At 47.8% G+C, this 25619-nt stretch overlaps 1 protein-coding gene across 1 annotated transcript in view; it reads right to left on the bottom strand.

Moving 5' to 3' along the window:
- Positions 1-25619, bottom strand: part of LOC144938503 (extracellular sulfatase Sulf-2-like) — a 121817-nt gene that overhangs the window by 12740 nt on the left and 83458 nt on the right. The window contains exons 3-4 of the mRNA XM_078866376.1: positions 3059-3462; positions 916-1155 (exon numbers count right to left, since the gene is read on the bottom strand). Of these exons, the coding sequence (XP_078722502.1) occupies positions 916-1155; positions 3059-3362 (544 nt within the window). The 5' untranslated portion in view covers positions 3363-3462. The remainder of the gene's footprint in view (positions 1-915; positions 1156-3058; positions 3463-25619) is intronic.

The following is a 25619-nucleotide window of genomic DNA, read 5'->3' as shown; positions in this document are numbered from 1 at the left end:
CAGGCGCTAAAGGTGTGATTCATCAGCATGTCCGAGGGATTGGGTTTAGGAGACGGTGTCTGGGCAGGCCTTCTCTCACTTGTACGGGTCAATGTCTGGGCAGCTACTGTATCCATCTCTCACCTGCATGGACTAGGCTTAGACAGAGCGGGTGTCTCACCTGCATGAGAGAGAGTCAGGTTCAAATAAGGTATTCTATCCCAGTCTAAGCTGTATGACTTAGGGTCAGGCTCAGAGCCGGTTTTCTATCCCTGTCTCACCTGCAAGGCCATAATTATAATATTTATTGGGGGGGACACATACCCCCCCCCCAATATTCAAATATGCTCAAAATGTCCCCCCCAATATATCCCTATAAAATAGATTTCTGTTCATATGATTGTGGTTATGGTTGTACTTTGTGGATCTATAATCTCTGCCATTACATACAATGAAACAAGAAAAGGTAAAAAAAAACAGAGCAATGTAATACAATACACTATTAGACAATATTGTAAAAAATTAAATAAAAAGTACATCCTATGTGGTAGTGAAATTTTTTTAATATTTTAGGCAGGAAATGGCACGAAATTCGTTTTCAAATTTAGATTTTTTTTTCTGGGGCGGGACCTCCAGACCCCCTGGAAGATTTGGTCCCCCCCAATGTTGACTCCATGGCTACGGCCTGTCTCACCTGTATTAGGCCCAGGCTCAGGACACGAGCTCTATCCCTGCCTCACCTGTATTAGGCCCAGGCTCAAGGCACGAGCTCCATCCCTGTCTCACCTGTATGGATTACACCCAGGCTCAGGACACAAGCTCTATCCCTGCCTCACCTGTATTAGGCCCAGGCTCAAGGCACGAGCTCCATCCCTGTCTCACCTGTATGGGTCAGGCCTCGGGTGGTTTGAATCGGGAGCTCTACCCTGGCCTCACCTGTGCGATAGCCAGCGCGGCTCAGGTGCACGGCGAATGTGCGGGGCTCGTGCGCCGCCTGCCAGGAGGGCGAGGAGCAGTTCTCGTTGTTGGTGTAGACGTCGTGGTTGTGTGAGTATTTCCCCGTGAGCATGGAGGAGCGAGACGGGCAGCACATGGGCGTCGTGACGAACGCGTTGGTGAAGTGGGCGCCGCCGCGCTCCATCAGCTGCCGCGTCTTGTTCATCACCAGCATCGAGCCTGGCACGAGACGAACGACGGCGGAGAATGGGAAGGCAGAACAAAAAAATTAACCGGTGAACCGCGTCGCCGAGCAGATGGGGGTTGCGCGTGTCGATGTGTGGGAATTCCCGCACGTCCCCAAACAAATTCACACGGCGAGAAGTGCGCCGGTCTAAATTTGTGTTTAGCACATTTGGTGAGAAATTGCCACCAGCCATTTTATCTGGGTCATTAATTTCCCAGGGGAAGGCCTCGATATGACATTTTAGACGATCCAGAAATTTTTGGTTTGTATTGAATTTAGCTGAGAGCCACAAGTGACCCGTATCACTGACGTGGTGTACGCATGGCGCAGTCTCGTTTATTTCTCTCTGGCCCCTCTATTTATGTTGCTGTGAAGGAGGGCCGTTTCCCGAAACACAGCGTGCTATATATTAAGGCAACGGCAGTGTTATTAATCAAGAATAATAATCAGCACATTGAAATTTCCAGTGCCGTATGTCAGACACAGTGTCATGAGGCCGAGGCTTGTGACGATGCTCGAGCTTAGAGGCGCCGGTGACTTTGTTTGTGCTTGTGCGGCACTGCCATTTCGTTCACTCCTACGGCGCCACTCCGGACCGAGCTCAGGGCCCTCGGGAGAACCGTCACGTGACATCATGTGACGTCGCTGCACGAGCGCACAATGCGAACGTCGCGAACATCCAATAAAATATCCAAAGCAATCCTTGAAAAAACCCCAAAAATCTGAAAATGGTAAATGCTAATTGTTTAAATCAGAAACCCACCCGTTGAACGGGAATTCGTGCCGTGTTGCCTTACACACATGCATGCTCCACAAAAACCCGGAATTTACAGATAATTTGTTCTCTCCGCCACTTGTCGAGTGACTCCCATTTCCCGGAATATTTCGAGTGCCTTTTTGCCGCGGACAACCTTCAACAACACTAACCCGGCTCGATTAGCTCATGATTGCGAAACCTAACAAATGCGAGCAGCTGTGTAGGCGACTGCCAGAGTACACCCCCCCAGCCCAGCCACCCCCCTCCCACTGACCCGCCAGCACCTCGCAAAACTCATGCCGCGCTTTGCCGAATCCACGAATCGAACTTGCAATATATGCACAGCCAAATCTAAGAACGATCGTCGGCACTGCGAGAGTCGTGAGGTATTGGGGACAGGGTGAGATGTCCTTTGTCTAGAAGTAGATAGGAAATTATTTACTTGATGATGATGTTTATTTACCAAGGAAAAGCCTCAATTTTGCATTTGAATGCTTGGCAAATTCTGTAAGAGAGAGTGATTGTAATTTGGAAGGAAACTTTATGGAAACCCATCATACATATAATGGGGTTAACGCTCAAGAGCTCCTCTCATGAGTACATCATCTGGACCAGCATCTCCTGGCCACCTCACAGCCCAAGCTTACAACACCTGGCATCTCCTGGCAGTCTCCCATTCAATTACTAACCATACTTAAAATGATCCCTTCAACACTAGAGACATCATATTATCTGTTGTGTACAGAGGGACATGTCGCTAGACGGTGCGATGAGGTCCAGTAGTCGAGACTAATGATGGAGTGGCAGCCAAAGGGGATAAAGAGACATGCCCTAAGTGGGGGAAAGACATGCCCTAAGAGGACATCGACCGCAGAAATGGGAGCGATGAAATAAGCTCAGTAGCAAGCTTGTTGCATCACAAGACTGTGAGAGGTGCCGACATCTCAGGGAAACTTTCATGCAGCAGTGGACTACCCATGGCTACTGCTGCTGCTGCTGCAGACGATAGCGACGCATCAACAACGCTGCCACAAGGAATGTGACATTTCCACCACAGCCTCACGCGAGCACCGCGGGTGGGCGGTCGAGGGGACGCTCGGACGCGGGGGGGAGAGGGGGGGGGTGAGGGCTCGATTTACCCAGCTCGACGTCCTGGTCGTCGGTGAGAATGAGGATGATGTTCGGCCGCTTTTGGTCGCGCGGGGGACGGCCACCGGACAAGGAGGCCGGGTCCGGCAGGAGCCGCTCGCGGCCGCCCCGGTTGCTGCCGGTGGCCGAGGCCGCGAGGCCCGGGCCGCACAGCAACGAGGCCGCTACCGCCGCCGCCACCAGCACGAGCGGTGGCAGTCGCAGCGCGGAGCCGCGCAGAGGAGGACGGGACCTCGGTGGTGTGGCTCGACGGCGGGGAGGGGGCGCCGGCCGCATCGGCGGCATCGCCATCATTCACTGGCCTGCCGGGAGGATCGTGCGGGCGCCGGGTGCCCCCGGGGGCGCTGGGCTCGATCCGGATTGGCGCTGGCTTTGCCGACTCGTTGTCATTTGCCTTTGGCGGTGCGGGAGAAATGCAAGCGGGGAAAGAGCAGTGCCCGTATTAGTAATTTATATATTTATATATATGAGTACGTTTATTGATATACACGCACAGACAAAGATCCACCCCGTGTAGCCTTTAACAGGCTGTTGGGGAAGTAATGTTGCGGAGCAGCTACAAAGATACAAAGACAAAGTTCCCCAGGTGTGGCCTCTTTCAGGCTGTTCGGGCATGTGCAGTTAGCGAGCACCAATCAAGTCTGGCTTGGTGCATCGTGGTAGTTGTCACCGTCGTGCTTGATGATTCCGTTCCGTTCATTCACGTTCAACGTCGACTAAGTGCAATCACGAACACTTTGTTGAAGAGTATTTTTCGTCAACAATTTTTTTTGTTCCGCAAAATTAACATCGCCGCCAGCACGCATCACTCGGACAGAGAAGTCTATGTCTGTATCCAGTAGACGTATCTAGACCAGGGGCCGGCAAGCAGAACAACAACAAGAAGGGCAATTTTTATAGAATTCTGTAAAAAATGAAAACCTCAATATTTCAAGAGCTGCATGGCATGTGAATACGAGACTTTAATAGATAACGGTCACGAAGCAGTCACTTAAAGGGTCGCATGTGGTTGTGGAGCAGCAGGTTTTCTTCCTCCTGCTCTAGACGTGCAGTATCCAACTCGCAATTAGTTTTGTTTCGTTGACTCCGCATGATGCTGGATGCAATCTCCAGCGAAACGTCGTACAAAACAGGCCAACATTTCGCTTTGCTTTTCAACAAAATTTACATCGTACCTATAGGACGGTCTCAACCAAAGGAAACTAATAATTATAAATCGTAATATTGGTTGTGAAAGCCTACGTATGAAATGTCGCCTTGTTCTGTTGTGGACAACTATTGGCGTACCATCAAAAAATTATCCGTAGCAAAATATAGACGCATACAACTATGAAGCAAAAGGTTTTTCTTCTAATGGGTATTACGCATTATATTTACGATGCAAGTAATTTTTGCTCAAATAACTGCAACTTACTATTTACGATATTTGCATTTTTTGTACGAACGAAATAATAATAATTTACCGTACAGCCCTTTTTGTAAATCAACTGTGAGATGAAGGCCTCCCCGCACTCTGTGAAATCGTGGGAGGTTGTTTGATCATCCTTCCCCGCGCTGCTTCCCCACGCCGGTCAGTGCGGGTTGGTGAGGATTAGGAGGCACTGGGCCGGTTCAGATACCGGTCACCGCAAATGTTCGCCGCGGATGGAAATCGAACTCAGGTCACCGAGTCCATAGTGCGGCGCGGGAACCACTCTGCTGCCTCCGCTCCCCCTCCGACCCCCGCCAACTTCCCCATGAACACTGCTCTATTGTATTCTTTGGGTCTTTCGGAAAAGTCACGTAGATAGGTTCAAATTAAAAATAAATAAAATAAACAAAAACCACGATGTTTCGATCACAACACAAGCGATCGTCATCCAAGCGATCGTCAACCTCCTGATGACGATCGTGGTTTTTTTAATTTCATTTTTATTAATTTGAACCTTTCTACGTGACTTTACCGAAAGACCCAAAGAATATGAATTCCTGCAGTCACGAAAGCTTTAGGTCAAGATTTTTACTGCTCTGTTGTATCTTATTCTATAGCTCAAAAGCCACCCGGGAAAGTAAAACGCGCCATCCAAACTTTTGCACCATTTAGAAAAACAACAAGAAGATCGAGAGGGCTGTGACCGTGCGGTCGCATCACGTGGACGGCGAGGAGGAGCACCGTGCCTGGTACGGAGCGGAGCGGCCGGCACCGCAGTGGCGCGGTGCCGGCCGCTCGTCTCAACGCTGCTGCAGCGCCGCTCGCAACGCACATGAGATGAACTCCGTGCCGTGTGTGGTAACTAAATAACGCATCTGTGTTGAGTTTGTGTACAGCCCTCCTAAAATGCATTCTCTGCAATTGTTTGCTAAGATATGTTTGGCGAGTGGCACATAGTCTGATTGGTATGCAGAATGAGCAGCACGTGGCCTGAGTGGTAGTCAGACTGAGTGACACATGGACTGAGTGGCACATGGACTGAGTGGTAGGCAGACTGATTGGTAGGCAGACTGAGTGACACATGGACTGAGTGGCACATGGCCTGAATGGTAGGCAGATTGAGTGACACATGAACTGAGTGGTAGGCAGACTGAGTGGCACATAGACAGAGTGGGAAGTAGTTTGGACGCCGAGCGCAATCGTAACTCGCACGTCCAGTTGCGAGGTTTTGGGCCTACACACCGGATTATAATAAGGCGCATCCCCAGAGTACCTCTTTAAAATATTTGTAGATGAAGTGCGTCATATATACCGAGAATATGGTTCGTGTTTTCGTGACAACAGCCAGTGCAGGGGGATGTCACGCTGCAATCAGCGGTGGGCATTTTAACAATCGCTTTCTTGTGCTCAGTAAAAAGAATTAAAAAAACAACGAAAGCAGCTGGGAGTGGGGAAACATTTTGGTGGAAACCAGCGGTCTGTTCGGCGCGCAGCATTACCGCATACTGGGCGAGCATTGTTAAACAAAAACTTCAGTCCATTTAACAGCAGGTGCACGTCTATGCTTTCCTAATAATGGTGGCTACGAGTGTTGACAATAAATGTGCATCCACAGTATTAAGTTTTATGTCTATTCATTTGGTTTGTTGTTCTTCCCACGAACCTCCGATTAGCATGGTTGGCTACACACGGTGCAAAGAACTGCAACATGCATACACATGTATTTATTTATAGATTTGAAGCTCTCGTGACTGCAAGGATTCATATTCTTAGGGTTGTTTCGGTAAAGTCACGTAGGTAAAAAATTAAAATGTATAAAAGTAAAATAAAAATATAAATAATTGTAATTAAATTTTTTTACCTACGTGACTTTACCGAAAAAACCTAAGAATATGTATTTATTTATTTACCACCCCACTCAAAAATTTACGCAAATTTTATTTCGCAGAAATTAAATGTGGTCAAATAACGTAATATATTGAATTAAATTATTTAGAATGTTTAAAGAAGAAAATTTGAAATACATTTAATTGCAATGCGCTGGCATTGGTGAATGTGCTGAGGCCCCAGTTGAGAACCCGGTTTAATCACGTGTGGCTGTGACCTGGACTCAAACCCAGGACGTCGGTGGGGTCAGCTCAGCGGTCACTTGACAGTTCAGTGCTGTGACCACTGAGCCTGCTGGCTGAGAAGTGAAGGTTCAATTCCAGCCACAAACGATGGCCCCCCATAGCTTAACATGGATGGATCTTAACACTGACATTTGACGAATCCGGATTTATTTTGTAAAGCAAGCCTGACTCTGCTGATGAGAGCCAATATGTCAAAACCAATGCTGCTGGCTAATATCAGACTGGAAGGTCACGGCCAAGGTGTGTTATTGTCACGTGGGGACATGGAACTGAGGTTTTTCATTTTATTAGCCAGAATTGTCCACAACAGCACATGAGTTTATTACATAATATTTACACCAATTTTTTTTACATAGATGGAGCACAGAAACACCGTGGTTTTCACATTGCACTGTGAACTCGGTGATTTGAGTCAAATTTCTGTCCATGGCTAACATCAGCGTGGAGTGCTATCTGAACCCCACCCTGGCCGCCACTCTTCATCAACCTGCGTGGTCAAGTATGGTCCAACAGTCCCCATGACCAACACAGTGAGAGGAGGCCTTCATCCAGCAGTGGATTGTGCAGGGGCTGTACAATTTAATTACATCTTTCTTTTAAATTATCGACGCATGAGCATGAAAGCTGCATGCGGTGGGAACTGATGAAGCTAATTCATAAATAAAAGCATAGGCGAAACTATACATATTTGTTGAACAAACAAACCTCACATTCATGCCATTTTGAAGGTTTATTTTTGAGATGCCGGTGTTTGTGTTGTAAACCCACACTCGCTCGCTCACACAGGACGGGCGAGCGGGCGGAGGGGCAGCGAGGGGGTGGTGGTTGTGGGGGGAAATTGAAGGCATTTTTATAATTAGCACCAAAGCGAAAGGCAAAGCGAATGTAATCCGAAGCACATGCTGGAGTTAATTTTAAAATGGAGCTGCCTTGCTGCAAAGCGATACCACGTCAATACCGTTCCGCGGAGGAAGAATCAATGCAATTACTGTAACGCGGTGGTGGGTTTTTGGTTTTGTGGCCGATAGCGACAGGCAGCAGCAGCAGGGAGCGAGCGAGCAAGCGAACTGTGCGCCGTGAGAGGAGGCGCCAGCCCAAACAGCTCCGCCGTGCCAGGTGCCAATGGCTGGCACCTCTCAGGGACAAACAAAGATCGTCCTGTACACCTTCAGACCCGGGCAGTGCCGGATTATCCCAGTAGCAAAAGAAGCTACATTGGCTACGGGCCCCGCACTTTCAAGGGCCCCGCGCAAAATGCTTTCAAGCTATCAATTCCGGTTCAGTGATTCTGCACTTGCTCTATTACTATAGTACTATACTGCCTTCAACTTTTAGGAACGACTGGGCGTTTAAGGGTAACGATTTGTCGTATTATCTGGCTGTATAGCATATGAAAAAATACAATTACTTTACTGTGCCAGTAAAAAAATTTGTGTTTTCATATTTGTGTGTTTTTTTTTTATTTCGGGCCCCTTTATAACATATGCCACAGGCCCCGCAACAGCTTCATCCAGCACTGGACCTGGGCACAGCTAAGAGCCCCACCACCTCACCCCACTTGGTGCAATCGCGAAGTTTAGAGCCACAAGGGAAGGCTCGCCGTGGTCAGAATGTTCACGTGGTGGCGTTGTCTTTGGACTCTGCGGTGGCCGGGTGGCTCAGGAGTGGTCAAGAGTGCCGAACCAGCACCGAAAATCGAGTCGGGTCCTCGGGGTGACGTGAGATGAGGGCCTCGGCCTTGTCACAAACGACCGCCATCACAAAAATTCGGTTCGTCATTTGACGCGGCGGAATTTCTCTGTAGCACGGCGGGGGGGGGGGTGCGAATAAAAGAGATGGCTCGGAAGTAGCTCTGTAATGATCTCCTTCCACAGGCCTCTTTGTGAGTCACACAGGCGAGATCCCACTAAGGACCATATAAAGGCATGCCCTTGCGTGGTGCGCGCTGTAGCCCGTCGTCTTTGACGTGTCTTTAATATCGGGTAGATAGACACGTAGCCAAACAGGCAGACGGAAATACAAACAAGTGCAGACACATGAGCGAATGTTGAAAGACTGATTGATACGTAGACAAGTAGATGAACGGGCATGTGAACAGACAGACAGAACGTCTGACAAGTTGCCAAACACAAGATGGACACACAGACAAGCACACGCAGACAGTTGGACAAATTACAAGCAAACACAGAGTGACAGACGAGCAGACGAAAATAACAGACACATTGACAAATGTACAGAGGAGACAGACGGGCAAAGGGTCAGGCAGGAGATGCATACAGCAGCTTGGTCGATGGCCCTGCATGAAGACAGGGAGTGCAATGAACAGGTGGGCAGACAGACAGACAGTCAGACAGACATCCCCTACCACATGGGGAAGGAGAGGAGGAGGAGGGGGGGAGGCTGTTGCCTGAAATGACCTGGAATGTCTTGCAGCTGCGCTGGGCTTAGCTCGTCGTAGCGGGAGCTGCAACGCGACCCGCTGACGTGCGAGCGTCAGAGGCGGCCCTCGGTCGCATCCTCGTGAGCAGAACCACCCACGGCCGCGTCGAGACGAATAATTGTTATCAAATTATTATTCAACGCCGGAGGAGGCGGGGGGGGGGGTGTAAAATGAGCGAGCGTCATCGTAAAATGAGCGAGCGTCATCGTTCACGACGGCGTTACGGGCCTGGCGTCCACTCTCGGTGGTTCCGGATGCAACGAACCGGACGGATCGACAACGCAAACGAGAGAATGGAGCAACAGCAAACACCCGCGGCAAAAAGGAAAGTGTGTAAAGAAGCTCGGAAAACGATGCCGAAACGGACAGAGAGACGCACCGATCGGAGAACGAATGCAAACTGGAGACATAACAGAGGTTTTTTTTTTTGTGGGGGTGGGGGGGTTAGATCGAGTAAATATAGATGTGTCGTTAAACCCGCCACCATCCGACTAGTCACCACCCAATTAGTCAGGTTTCACGTAAACAAAACATGACAAATGCGTTACTTGTACAGCAAACGGGTTGTGTGTTGGGGAGCGAACCCACAACATTTACAATTTGAGCACCGTGACATTTCCGCCGGTAATTGCAACCAGCCTCATCAGGCAACAGCCAGAGTTGTGGGGAAATCCTCTTCCTGTTTCAATGTGATGTCGTCACTTGTGAGCCAACCAATCAGGTGCCGTGGGGGGGCGGGTTAATGTGTTCATATAAATTACAATGGATATCAATTTCCGTTTGGGTTATTCAAAGTCGAGAAAATCAAGTGGGCATGGGCAAGGCACATTGGTATACGAGGCCTGGTGGCCGATGGGCGAGCCTGGGGTAGAATGGCAAGCATAGGAAGGGAGCATTCCGGAGAGGGTGACCACTGTGGAGATGTAACGATGAGAGATGTGTTCATGTCCAGGAGTGAGATGGACTGTGGCATCATAGGACCAGGTGCAAAGCATCCTCGTATAGAACATATATCAAGGATACATACATAGCCTATGCCAAGTTACATAGCCAAACAAGTCCACACATGCATGGCCTATATCAAGTATACATAGACAGACGATACCACGTACATATACATACATAGGCCATACCAAGTATACATACGTAGCCTATGCAAAGCATACTTAAGTAATGGTCCGTTAGTGAGCCCTGTGGCAGCAGGAGTGAGTCATGTGTCAGGGAGCGGCCAATGAGTTGGTGACGCGGCCTTGCATGATCGCACCGACTTCTAAGGCTCAGTTCAAGCTTAAAGAATGTGTATATATTATTTCACGTGGCCCTTAAAGTGCACATAGCCTGGCACAGGCGCCGTGGTGATGTCACCGCCACATGGCGGTTATTGTTACATATGATTAGATAACAGAAGTAAAACTACATCATGGGACCTCCTTTGCCAGTACCAAAATATGAGAAGAGGTTTTCCCCTTTTTTCTGGCAACAAAACAGGTGTTAAGATGTTTAAACCCCAAACTGAAACCGTTTACAAGGAATCATGTCTGCATTAACCACAATACTTGTGGCCAGAATGCAAACAAAACAAACACAATGCACTCTTATCAGAGTATGTTTTTTTTGTTTGCATTCTGACCACAAGCATTGTGGTTAATGCAGACATGATTCCTTGTAAAAGGTTTCAGTTTGGTGTTTTAACATCTTAACACCTGTTTTGTTGCCAGAAAAAAGGGGAAAACCTCTTCTCAGAAGTAAAACTAGTGAAGTGGTGAATTTGGTGTTCAATGTGTAATCGATACCGGAACGGGAACATGTATATGTCCAGTATAAAATTTGATTGTTTTCTATTCGTGCGTAATGTTCGTGGGTCCCCGCATCCAGTAAATCCAGCGGCCATGACAGATTCCGTGTGCACCACAATTTGTCCACGAGCCCAGACCACATATTGCACCGTTCGTTACCACATTAGGTGGCATCACTTTTAGCGATTACAATTTCTAAACCACGTGGCCGATAACAGTGAACTACGCGCCTAGCATTTGAAATTAATCGCTTGTCAAATGATTCCCTCTATTTGGGCATATAAGACGTTGATCATACGGAGGTTTTGCTACCGTAGGTGGTACCAGTTTCTGCTCTGGTCCACGGGCGAAATGGAATTGTTCGTTTGATCAGATCATGGCCTCAAATTCTGACGACTCATCGCATTGGAAGGGGGGGGGTGAAGCTTAAATGAAGGACGTTTATTATTATATTATTACTTCTAGATTCTTGAATTTGGCAAAGCGACATGTGCATGCATAAAACACCCTTCATGAAGCACAAAGTCCCCAACGAACCATTTACCAAAATTATCTATTCATTAAAGTGAACTATACTCTGTGCCTAATTTCAGCTGGGAGCAGCAAACAGCTGTTCTGGGAATTATTTTAACACTCTACATCCATCTCACCATTATTTTGTCCTAAACCTGTTCAAAGGCTTATCGGAATATACGAGGCAGTGATACAGGAGGATTACGATGGGCAAGGCATACCGTGGTGCTCTAGTGCTAGTGACTCACACCGATACTCAATAATCCAAGCCGGCCTGGCAGATTTTTGGGAAAATATTGGGTGAGAAACTAAGCCTTGACTTGGGGCGGGTGTGGGGGGTGGTGCAGTGTGGGAAAGCTACACTCGATTTCACTCAACTTCTGCCGTGTTTACTACGCCTTGGAGGTTTTCAGATGCATGCGCGGCACCACCCACACTTCGGAAAAATATGGGGAGTGGAGCGAAGTTAAAAAGCAACAAAAGTCAAAAACACACGTGTCTCGCAGCCAAAATTCCAGTCTCGCGTTACATAGAGGGGGGCTGTGTGCCCATGGGCCCATCTCGAGCCGGGAGGGGCTGCATTGCTGCTGCCGCCACCGCGTGGAGAAGTCCCAACAAGAATCCCCCCGCACGCCTGCCTCCCTCCCCGTTCGCAGATTCTTGACCGCTCATTTCCCAATGAATTTACTCGCAGGAGCCAAGGCAGCTTGCCGTTCTGCCAAAGGGATACTGCCGTGCCCGCAGTGAGCGACGGCGAATAGAGGCAATTAGTAACCTTGGTTGGCCGCGTTGCGAGGTAGCGAGCGTCCCTACTGCCGTCACAGCATGAGCAATCGTATCCCGCGCGTGTAAGTGTTTGTGTGTAAATGTGTCGATGTATGAGTATATGTTGAACTTTCGCAACGAACGTAGCCATTGGAGGTGCCGGGGTAAGGACAACAATCTAAAGGCAGAAAAATAAGTGGCAATGTAGCGGTAAGCGCACTGCACTACGAACCCAGCGAACCAAGTTCGATTCCCAGCCGTGGCTAAAACATCATTTGGTGATTATATGAACTGCCCCTGGGCCTTCTCCTAGGTCGACTCAGTGTTTAATGAGTACCCGGTGCGATGCGTAAAATCATCAGCACTGGGGAGACAGAGGTGGATGGGCGTGGCGATGGCCACGCCGACCCACTTCGTGCACCGCGCCGGCCTTGATCAGATCTCGCTAACAGCTCTTGCTGCAGCAGTCTATGTCGTATATAAGGGGGATCTTTGTTCGCATGCATTGCTTGTGTATGCACGTGCGTGTGTGCCACACACACACATGCCTATGCAGAGTGTTCGATAATTATCTTTACATCAGGCATCATCCACGCCTTGGTGAGATGGCAGGAGTGCATCGGCATGGCTTGGACATTCGCCCCCGGCCCAATGTTGGTAAGGGAAACGTCAACACTTCTTTTGCCAAAACTGAGACCGAGACAATTGTTTATTTTTTTTCCAAGGCGTAAATTGGGCCCCAAATGTCCCCATGCTCAAATGAAATCACAGCCTTGCTCGTTTTCCGTACCTGGTTGGGGTTTTGCACAAGTGGTGTTTTGTATTGGAGTGTTATAATATACACGGAGATGCAGAAAATTGTTTATTTTTGAATTTAGTCGCTCTTGCTAATAATTATCACGTGCTATTATTATTATCATCATCATCAGTAAGAATGACATTTTTTATATTCAGGAAAGCCTCACTGAGTCTCAAAAGCTTTTTTTGCGGAGAATCCTGCAATTGGAATGTTTGACAGATTGGAGCATTCAGAGAAAATCCAGAAGTGTGAGTGGGCAGCACTCACAACGCTCCGTACGGATGGATTAAAGAATGCATAATCCTCATAATAAAGGTTTTAGGGTTAGATCGCGTTATTTATAAATGTGTCGCAACTCTCCACCACCCGACACGGCCAATCAGTAAAAGATGCATCACGTTGACAAAAGACAAATAGTTCACTACTTTAGCCCACCGGTGTGTTGAAGAGTGAATCCTCAACATTTACAATTTTTGAGTACGACGTTTCGCTGGTAATTACATCCAGCATCATCGGGCAATTTGCCAGAATTCTGGCAAAAAAAATGTAAATGTTGTGGGCTATGATTGTCCATGTCGGGTGGTGGAGAGTTGAGACACATTTATAAATAACGCGATCTAACCCAAAAAGCTTCATTATGAATAATATTGGTCGCGTGTTAAAATGCATAATCTGTATTGCAGGCTCTTAGCCACCTCGCAATCCACAGTTAATGACACCAGGTATCCGTAGACAGTCTCCTAACCAAACACATGGCTAGGTTGAATCCCTGGTTAACGTTTTGAGATGCAGGGATGTAGCGTGAGTTTAGGGTGATTTATGCGCCTGGATCGTAGAGGGTTTAAAAAGAAAGAATTCGAGCAAAGCTGCACCAATCTCCTCCCTCAAACCAGCAGCAGCTGTCATTTACCATTAAGCGCAGCTGATGTCACCACATTTGCAATGCCAGACAAGGTACACTTTGAAACCATGTGGTATAACAAAAACGTACTTGCTTTTATGTCACGAGACAGATCCAGATGCTGTTGGTTACCGTATTCTCCAGATTAGAAGATAATCACACACCCCCCCCTCCCCGTGCCCGCAGCTTATGTATTTTTAAGTGAAAGTTGGAGGCGCATCTCATAATCCGGTAGTTGTATGTGCACGTGCGTTGTGTGTGTGTTCCGAGTTCGATTCCCGCTCGTGGCCAGCATCGGTGATGAATATCTGAAACGGTCCTGGGCCTCCCCCTAGGTCGACTCAGCCTCAAATGAGTACCTGGTGTGGTGTGTAAACATCACCACCGGGGAGACAAAGGCGGTCGGGCGTGGTGCTGGCCACTCACCCCCTTGTCGGCCTTCATAGGTGCTCGCTAACAGCACTTGCCCCAACAATTTGTCGAGGCTATATGGGGGCGGGGGGCAGTGCATCTTACTTTTCGCAGCATCTCATAATCCGGAGGACACGATAACTAACTAAAATCCGGCATTGACGAGGCGGGGATTGGTGAATGAAGAGAGTTGCACGCGACACCCTCTACCGAGCTGTCTGTGCTCATCACAGATCGACTCTCACCTGGAATGTTCCCTCCTCATTTCCTCCCTGCTCTCAATACACACGGTTCATACTCTTAGGTTTTTTCGGTAAAGTCACGTAGGTAAAAAATAAAATATTTTAGGTTTTTTCGGTAAAGTCACGTAGGTAAAAAATAAAATATTTTACCTACGTGACTTTACCGAAAAAACCTAAGAGTATGAATCCTTGCAGTCACAAAAGCTTCAAATCTAGAATTAACACACGGTTCATTTACACCATTGCTCGCTCACACACCCACTCACACAAGGGTAAAGATCCGCCGTATAGCCTTCGACAGACTGTTGGGGCAAGCGCCGTCAGCGTGCACCTACGAAGGCCGGCACTGCACACGAAGAGCGTTGTTGGCCAAACCACGCCCTGCCGGCTGGCTTGGTCTCCCAAGTGCAGATGTTTTTACCCACCCATACCAGATACTGATTCAAGGCTGAGTCGACCTAGAGGAGACTCAGGGCTGGTTCCAATATTCATCAATGTTATTGGTCGTGAGCAGGAATCGAACCTGTGCCGCCGGGTCCATGAAAGTGTGCGCTAACCACTGCACCACAGCTCCCCATAAACACATTGCCACATCCACGTGAGCAAGTTTGAATCAGCTTTTTGTGGGAGCGAATGAGCTGATGAGCACAGGAGCGGTGTAACCGCCCAATTGATATAACGTTGTTAATCCTAACTCAAATATTCCAAGGATGCCAACAACCGCCCCATCTACCCACTCACCGACCCACCTAGTCATTCATCAATCGTATTACTCACCCACCAACCCACCCATGCACTCTTTCATCCATCCGATAACCCACCCATCAATCCACCCACTCAATCATAACATTCACCAGCTAACCAATCCATCCACCCACTCACCCTCCCAAACATTGACCACCCATCTATCCACTAATCCTTCCAGCCAACCACCCATCCTTTTTGCTTCACGAGAGAGCATCGTAATCATTTCAGCTTTCAGATTTAATCCTCCCGGTTTAGTGGAGAATAAATTGTGTGTGCTCTCTACGAAACCACTCATCCATTGATCACATTTTGAGCATGCCGAGGGCTTCTTTAATGCGCGACGCAGGTGAAATACAGCCGAGAAATAGCGCGTAAATTTATATCAAACGGGTGAAAAAATTGCAGCGCTTGCTCGATTAAAATTGGTTCTTAGGAAGGGATGCTGCCGGGAAGTGATGGTTGGCACACTCGACTCCAAAGCAACAGTTAGGGGTGCCTCTCATATCCAGTAGGTGTGTGCGTGTGCGCGTGAGTGTGTAAGACCATGTGGGGAGCGGTAGAGTAGTGGTTAGCATGCTGCGCTACGAACTCGGCGACCTGAGTTCGATTCCCGCTCTCGGACCAACACCAGTGAAGATTGTCTAAACGAGTCCTGGGACTCCCCTAGGTCGACCCAGCTTCAAATAAGTACTTGGTGCTGTGTGTAAACGTCGGCACTAGGGAGACAAAGGCGGCCGGACGTAGTGTTGGCCATCCACCCCTATCCACGTATGCCGTGCTGGCCTAAATAGGTGTTCGCTAACAGCACTTGCCCTAAGACTCTGTTAAGGCTATAGGGGGGGTCTTTGTGACCATGTGGCGAGTGGTAATGTATAATCGTCAGTGCACTGCACTACGAAACTAGCCACGTGAGTTCGATTCCCACTCATGGCCAGTGATGATCACCTGCGACGTGAAAACATCGTGTGCCGTGCCGGCCTTCATAGGTGCTTTCTAACAGCACTTGCCCCAACAGTCTGTTAAGGCTATATGGAGGGGGTCTTTGTCTTTGTGTGAGACGATAAATGTACAATGTTATTGGCGCCTAGGCAAACTTTCTGGGTGCATTTTACTTTCCGGAGAATACGGATAACCCTGCACACTGTTACCAATCCGCGCCAGACATTAATTGAAAAGTTACGCGTAAACACGTGTTCAATTTTTTTGGGCCGATGTCACTTACAAGATAATTGGGGTAACAGTGAGACAAGTGCTGTTCACCAACCTCGTGTGTAGGCAGGAAGGGGGGTTCCGTAAAGAAAAGAAAACTTATTACAGCTGTGCCAAAGGTGGCTTGCCAGAAAGCCCAACAGCTTCACCTCCATAATGTAGGTTTTATTTGGGTTAGATCGCGTAAATATTCATGTGTCGTTAAACCCGGCACCACCCGACGCAACCAATTAGTAAGGTTTGTTACGTAAACATAACATGGTTTTCCCACCTGATGATGATTGCTTGTGTTGCAATCGAAACGTCGTGATTTGTTTAATTTGATTTCTAACTACGTGACTTTACTGAACGAACCAAAGAGTATGGATTCCGGCAGTCACGAAAGCTTCAACTCAAGACAGAACATGCCAATTCGTTACTTGTGTAGTGGAGTAACAGCATGTGTGACCTGTGGACGGTGAGGTCACGTCAGGGCGAACAGGTGCAGAGAGAGAGAGACAGAGAGAGGCGACCAATGAAGATGCATCGTGGTAATTGGCTGGCTGCAAATGCAAACACGGTGTAGGCGCCTCGCAGGCGGGAGATAGGAGGCGATAAGCGTGGCGGAGACGCCGCGTGAGAGACGGCTCAACGAGGGCCACCTGAGGTCTCTTAATGAGGGGATAGAGGCTGGTGCGCGGAGAAACGCAGTTGAGTTGGTTGGAGTGAAGTGCAGAAGATTAGTACAAGTGAAGTCCGGGACCCCGCTCGCCAAACCTCGTCCTCTCCAGCGGTGTTGGCTGATCCCCCGCTGGAGGCACGGGGGCGAGGTTGGAGGAGGGTAGACAGGCTAGCAGTAGAGAGGCTAGCGGAATCCTAAGTGTGAGTGTGCTAAGGCTAGCAGTAGAGAAGCTAGCAGAGTGTATCGTAAGTGGCTAGCGGGGCGAGAGAGAGAGGAAAAGTTGCGATGGAGATACGTGGTGTTGAACGCGAGGAGTTATGTACGAATAAAGAGACACGGGAGAAAAAGAAATTGCCCGTGTGAAATAACACCACGACACTAGTACAGCACACAGGTGTGTTGGAGAGTAAATCCACAACATTTACAATCTAAGTACGACGTTTCGCCAGTAATTACAACCAGCATCATCAGGCGAAACATCGTACTCAGTTTGGCAATTGACTAAAGACAAACGAGTTCCATTAGTTTTTTTACGTACACGGAAGAAGGCAGCTGTCATATTAAAACGATCAGCCCTAAATAATTTAAAACATATTTCATGCGTGCTTTAATGTTCATGGAAGTAAGTTTGAACATGTGTTAAAAAAATAAATGAAATAACCCCGTGGGATTTGTTAAAATAAATATAATAATCCTATGTGTCCCGACTTTTGGTCCACCCTGATGTTATTTTACCGTGTGCCTAGGCAGACTCGAGCAATTCAATTCAAAGGACCCCTTCTGCCAGCACCTTGACTGGATTAACTTGCAAACTCAAGCGAGCTGGGAGTGATGGAGCATTCGCTGGTTCACTGCAAACCTCCGCGCCCATCAATAGAGAATCTCATCACCTCCTCCCCGGTCCCCCTGTGCCTCTACCATTTCCGCAGTCTCTGTTCTTAATTCAAATCCCATTTCTCCAAGCACAGACAAAAAAAACCACACTGCCCCCGGCATTCTATCATGTGTACCACGTGGTTTATGGTGCATACGGATCTACAAACCCAATTCAGCCAATTCATTTCCCTTACCCCCCTTCCCCCCCGCCTTAATGCTCACTTTCCTCACCTCCGATTAATAAGCACGGTTGACTACGTACGGTGCGAAATAAGTTCAACATATACACGTACGTACGTACTCAGAGTCAAAGTGATTTCCTGCTCAAATGCGAGCGTTGAGGTGGTGCTCATCTCCCGTTTACAGCGTCGAGCCAGTGTTTGGAAACTCCACAATCATATGGCAGGGATGAGTACCGTAAATATCTGGCCCTGGGCCCTCTAACCGTACCGCTTGACAAATCTGTCGCTGACCAACCGTGGTGAAGTATGGCCGAATCATGCCCACAATTGACGCACAGTGGGGGAGGCATTTGACGGGCTGTAGATCGACTATGAGTCGTCGAACTTAATTATAATTTATTTGTCATTTATATTATGGGTACTGGAACATGGGACTAATTGGTTAGAGACGGATACACTGAGCTCAGTGCAGGAGGCTGTGTTCCATCCCTACTCATGCCGGTTGAAAGCCTGAATGCGATTTTGTATTCAAATCCAATTGCCTCTGTTCATCCGACAGGAAAATATAAGCACAGCAGTTGCTTCTTTAAGGTTAAACCTCTTAAGACTGGTCTTCAAACACAATGAATTATTAAACATTTAAGCCGTCTCCTATTGCGCACTCCTTTGTACCGATACACAAGCTAAAAAATAAAAAAAACACGAGATATATTTTACCTGCATAATCCCTTGGGAAGGAAGAATCTTTCGCAAGGGGTGCACAGATTGCCGAGTGACACACACATTTCCGACGTCAGGAAATTGGGAAAAGTTGTCAATGCACGAACCCCCCTCGTCTTGGGGAACACGAGGTCCGGACCACCGTTGCATGCACTCACTGTCTCTCGGCACCGTTAACGCCCGTTCGGCCACGCGTATTTCCCTGCTAGCAATGAGACAAAGGCAGCCCGGGCTCTGACAAGAGGTCACGGGCGCAGCGGTCAAGGGCCAGGAGGGAGAGAGAATGTAGAGAGAGACACAGAGAGAGAGAGAGAGAAAAAAAAATCGCTCATCAAGGCACAAGCCAGAACGAACACAGTCGTCCCAGTCAAAAAAAAAACAATGGAGACCAAACCATAGCAATGTACAGGAGCATTCACATCTCCATCACTCGCACAATAATTCACGTCGCTCGGGTGCGTATATTATCAAAGCGCTGTAATGGGACAACGGTTTGAACTGAGAAATGTTGACAGCGCGCTCCCTTTATACCGCTTTTTTTCCTCCTGTTTTTAACTGCATTATTAAACCTTGGGTGATGTTTCAACAGCGGTCGCGTGCGAAGCGGCCGCAGCAGTAGAGATGTTGGTGAACCTACTCTTAGGTTTTTTCGGTAAAGTCACGTAGGTAAAAAAATAAAACAAAAATTTAGTAAAAGTAATAATAGAAATAAAATAAAATAATAAATCACGACGTTTCGGAGGCAACACCGTCACAGCTAGATTTGCTGTATCAAGTGATACGGAGACTTATGTTGCCTCCGAAACGTCGTGGTTTATTATTTTCTTTTATTTCTATTATTACTCATTAATTTATTTTTTATTTTTTTTACCCACGTGACTTTACCGAAAAAACCTAAGAGTATGAATCCTTGCCAGTCACGAAAGCTTCAAATCATCTATGTTGGTGAACCGCACCCCTAGGGTTGCCTCTCAGCTGTCGACAGGACCTGGGCACATCGCCAGTGGCCACGGGGGTCGTCGATACGTGCAGAGTTTCGAGCGACGGCACTCCATCAACGAAACGAATTTTTGTTTTATATTACCAGGTAAGGCTTACTGAACTATGTAGCTCTTTTTCAGAAGCGAGCCGGCCACGGATGATGGCCCAACGAAGTGGCTTATCAACATGTGTAAATGTATATAACCACGTGCTTTCGAGCGACTCTGAGCTTGGCTCCGCGCCTCTGAGTTGCGGCCGTTACGTCCGCAAATTTGCGCGCGTTATAAATTGCATTATTATTATATCAGCCAAATACTCTAAACGTGGAGGGGGGGGGGGGAAACCGGCCGAGCCCGGAGAAAAGTCCACGCGACCACGGGGAGATAGAGAGACACACAAACTCCAAATACACAGCAGTCGTCAGAGTCGGCATTGAACCCACTACCTCCTGTATACCAGGCGAGGAAGTTAACATCTCCTAGCCACCGCGGCGCCCCACTCGTCCCATGCATGTGTACTCACGTTGAACCCCTTTCGCACCACATGTAGCCAACCGAGCTCATCGGAGGTGGACTTCCGCACACCCTGCCGCGGCGTGGGCGCGTGCAAGTTGGATTTGTCATCAATGGGAGTCCGACTCCCGCTCACGGCCAATTACAGCGGTGAATATTTTGAACCGGTCCTGTGCTTCCCCCAGGGTGACTCGGCCTCAAATGGGTGTAAAACATCAGCGCTGGAGAGACAAAGGCGACCGGGCGTCCTGTCCACCAGCCCACCACCCCCGTGCGCCGTGCCGGCTATCAAAAGCGCTAGCAAAACAGCACTTGCCCCAACAGTCTGTTGAAGGCTATACGGGGGATCATTGTCTTTCTTATCAGTGGTAGTGTAGTGGTGAGCACGTGACGCTATGAACCGGGCGACCCAATTTGTTTTCTGCTCACGGCTAAAATCGATAACCAATATTCAAACAATCGGTCCTGGGCCTCGCCTAGGTCGACTCGTCATTAATCCAGCATCTCGTACTGCGTGTAAACAATCAGCGTTGGGAAGACAAAGGCGGCCGGGCGTGGATGCTCGCCACCGACCCCCACGTGTCCCACGTTGGTCTTTAATAGGTGCTGCTCGCCAACAGCACTTGTCCCAACGGTCTGTTAAAGGCAACACGGGGGGATCTTTGTCCTTGTAGTTTGATCAACTAAGCTCAAATTGCCGTCCAATTATAAAGCATCAATAATTGGACGACGTCTTTTTAATCCGTCACTTGACCATCCACAAATGGGGTCCACGAACCCCATCTCAGCCCCTGCATCAACGCACAATTGACATAACCCTATCATTAGTATCGTTAAGCGAATGCTCATGCACATGATCAAAGGGCAAATGATGTTCGGTAGCATCGGACACCATCGTTAACCGATCTATAATAAATACATTTAAAGTGCGCACTCCATCCCCGAGACTGCTGATGAGTCAATTAGAGCGAGCGGCTGTCGTCAGCATGCCATTAGCGCAAGCGTGATCAGCAAGTTGCTTTTAATCGCTGCTCAGAAGATGCACCGCGTTTGATATCAGTCGGATGAAATGGGTCCGATTTGACACGTTCAGTTAATGAAATACATCTAAGTGCATAATCACGTGCGGCATCATATAGCATTCAAATTCCACCGCTCACCAGGGAAAGTCTTTATGAGAATCGAGCCTTTTGACGTGGGTCCTGCTGATGGCAACTCAGTCTTGGAGGGAGAGTTGACTCGGCCCATCATCCCCACCGCGATCGCTAAAATAGTGTACCACTCTGTGTGGCAAAATCAACAGCGGCTGTCCTATGGATTTGACACGCTCCGCCCGCCAAGATAAAACTCCACGGAATTTTCTCTGCAGGCGAGAGAATGAATGTTTCTCTCGCTCGCTCGCTCGCCCTCTCCGCACGACTGACCGCGCGACCGTGATGATGCCGGTGATGGTGGAGATTCCGAGGCTTTAACGCGATCCATGCGCACACGCCGCACACGCAGGAGGAGGTCAGGTCAGGCCAGCCTGGAAACCGCACGCCCGTAATTACGGACGTAATCATTGCGGGCGGGGGGGTGGGGAGCAGAGTCCAGGAATTTACGATCGCACGCACCTCCCGTAGCACGTGCGTGCCAAGCAAAGCCGACTTCTTTGCCGCAGCCGCCCGCTCGCCTCGGTGCAGATCGAGTGAGACCGAGAGCGTGAGGTCCAGAGCCTACTTCGTGACCTATTTCCGAAAGTCCTGCCCCCCTCCACCCCATCTTCAAAGCCCACCGATACACCCAACACGCCCATCAATCCACCCTCCCGCCCACTCAACAACCACCGCTTTTAATAGCAACGGGCTTTGTTTGCCCTTCCTAGGACGGAAGCTGTAATATTTAAGAAATGTTGAGCAGAGTATAATTGTATCTCGTGTCGATTTAATGGCGGTGAATCTTGCACGAAAGTACGTCATCAAACACTTCAGTGCAGTGCACTGCAGCACTGTGTTAATGGCAGTGATTGTTGCACGAAACTACGTCATAAAACACCTCACTTCATGTCACTGAGGCACTGTATATAACTGACCTTCAATTTGTTCAAGTTCACTGCTCTGATACTTTATTCTCTTCTGCTTTCGGTCGCTGGGGTTGAAAAAAATTGGAATTCGATACAATATCTGGAAAATCACCGAGAAATGTCTATTTTACCATAATGTAGAAGTATAAATTAAACTTACCTTTCGTCTCAAGTGCTGAAGAAATTAATAAAGACACCAAATCCACTTTGTTGCTGCGTAGAATTATTTATTAAATTCACTTTCAATAAATAAACGTGAAACTTAAAGCGAATTTGCGATTTTTTTTGTATTTACGCTCGACCTTCTGCGTGAGTGAAAAATTCCACCCGCTCATGAATATTAATGACGGGGGGTGCGGCATGTGGAGTGACGTCACGCGCGTTACACACAAACAGACATTCTTGGCTCATTATAGTCGTAAATTCCCCCCTGTTTTTAAATAAGCGACAACAAAAGCGCATGTCCGTCCGTTTGTTCATTCACTTGTTCCTTTGTTATTTGGTCCGTTTTTTTACGAATGTAGTATGTTTAACTTCTTTCGCACCATACGGAGCCAACCATGCTCATCAGAGATTGTGCGGGGGGGGGGGGGGGACTATAACAACAAAGAAGCAGTTCTAAAGAAATGAGTTTTCAACTTCGTTCAGCCACGGGCCTTCGTTCCGCAAGGCGCAAATTCGCCGGTACAACGAGTTTCTCTCTAATGGTAGGTTTTTACCCTTTTAACTGGTACAAAACTGACACCTTTATTCAAGGCATCATGTTTGCAATGACCACAACACAAGTAGTCAATAAAGCAAACAAAAAGAAGCAACTCTGATAAGGATAATAATATGCACTGTCCTTGAAGTTGATTGGCCCACACCCGAGATGGCTTTCTTTAGAGCCTAGTCCCCATTGGTGTAGGGCCAGATGACACCAGAAGGCGCTACACCAATGGGGACTAGGCTCTAAAGAAAGCCATCTCGGGTGTGAGCCAATCAACTTCAAGGACAGTGCATATTATTATCCTTTATTATTATCCTTATCAGAGTTGCTTCTTTTTGTTTGCTTTATTGACTACTTGTGTTGTGGTCATTGCAAACATGATGCCTTGAATAAAGGTGTCAGTTTTGTACCAGTTAAAAGGGTAAAAACCTACCATTATATTTTGCCACTGGTAAAAGAGATCTCATAGTGTAAATGAGTTTCTCTCTCTCTGTTTCGAGGATTTCCCTAGGACTGCAACCCTACAATTAACAACGTCGGGTGACCGTCAGTCGGAGGAGGATGTTTTAGTATTTGTCAGTTGGCTTTTAAGAGGCGACGGTTAAAAGGCGTTTGCGTTCACGTGCAAGGGGGCGAGATGGATTGTCACGGGGCCGTGTTGAAGAGGTACGTTGGCTGTTCTCGGTTCATTGCTCTAAGCCTTCCCAGGACACGCATTAAAAGTCTCGGTCTGTGTTGTCAGTCGCGTAATAATAATCCAGCGCCCAAGACAATGCACCACCGTCTCCCCCCCCACTTCTTCTGGTAATGTGCAATATTAATCTGCCCACGAACATTGGCAGGCCTTCATCCAGGAGTGGATAGATGTGGGCTAAAGATGATGATGATGTCAATAGTATTATTACATAAATCAATAACATTGTGTGCGATGAGCTGCCAGCGATGGTAAGGAACATTACATATCTTGAGGTGCCCTTGTTAACTGTGGTCGGTTAGCGTGTGGGTGACATGGCCGAACGTTACAGCGTTCACTGCTCGTTGCAGAAGTTCAAGCCCAGAGGCTGCCCTGGTAAATGCTTCTTGTTATTATTATTATTGTGACTCGGCTTGCTTATGCAGAACTATCGTACCGAGTCTCAACACTTTTTCAGGAGGGTGTAAGGTTTTTGCAGACAGTGGCGATGATTGCTACGTGTTTCTCAATTGAGGAATTTGCGAGTACAGCGATGATACTCTAAATGTAACAAATTTGGACCGAGGTGTCGGCACACAATGGCCTCCTCTCCCTCGAGTGATGTCAGCGCGGCCTTTTAATGTCCACTCTAAAAACAGACGGCGTGTAACTCATGTGAAATACACCGGCGGCATTAATCAGGTGGCAGCCCGAACCTCAAACCTCTGCACCAAGCGGCGAACCCGTTTTTGCGACGTGTCACCATGTCCTCCGTGTGCTTCATGAAGATCCAGTGATGTTAAACTTACGTACGGCGTCACGGTCCAAGTTTTTTCTACATTTGAAAATGACTCAATTTGGTAAACCCACACAGCAACTTTGCCCACCTACCGTGACACTACCGCACGCTTTAAATCGTCCGCGAGACGTAGCACCGCAGCGAAGGCCTTGGCGCTGTAGGAATGGCACGAAAAGACCAAAACGTGGAAACAACTTGAATCGACGGTTTGAATTTATTCGGAATTTTCATAGATCTCTTCGTGATCCACCAACTCTCACAGTCGCCATGACCCAATTTGAGCTGCTCAGATGAGGGCTTTGGAGAGAAAGCCCTTAAAGCAAAAGCAGTCACAACCCAAACTTAATTAATAATTCATTATGCTGCATTATTTATGATCAAGCTCATTAGAGACAGAAGGGGGCGGAGGGGGGAACCCATAATTGAACGAAGATACGATTCGGGTTTTCATTCAGGAAGCACTTTACAGAAATATATAATATATATATACTTTTTAATAATCCTTCAAGGTCTAGCATTCTATCGCGATCCAAATCTCAGTGGATTTGACCAAAAAGTCAGAAGAGCACTCTCAAGCATAATTTGCATCTGATTATCTGTTAATTAGGCTGGAGTAAGTAAAGCGTGACGTCAGTCATGTGATATCAGCAAGATATTTACATTCGACGTTAGACGTGTAACCAGCAATCCCTCGCAAGAAAAAAAAACTTCTGTATGCTCCGGATTATAGGAAACTCCACAAGGCAATGGACAAACGCGAAGTCTGGTGATGCTGCGTTGACAGTGGCGCACAAGCACAGCGAACCAAACAAAAAAAATAACAACAAAAATGGCCAATACCACTGCGGCGCTAAAAAAAAAGGAACAAAATAATATATTTAATAAGCGGTATCTTGGACATTGGCCATTCTTTATCGTGGAAATCTAATCTTATTGAACGTGCAAAAACGGAAAGGGAAATAAAACTCTCGAAACAAACTCCAATGAATCGGAGATGCTAAAAGTCTACG

Source organism: Lampetra fluviatilis, chromosome 22, assembly GCF_964198595.1.
Source record: "Lampetra fluviatilis chromosome 22, kcLamFluv1.1, whole genome shotgun sequence".
NCBI lineage: Eukaryota > Metazoa > Chordata > Hyperoartia > Petromyzontiformes > Petromyzontidae > Lampetra > Lampetra fluviatilis.
This window is presented reverse-complemented; position numbering and strand designations above follow the sequence as displayed.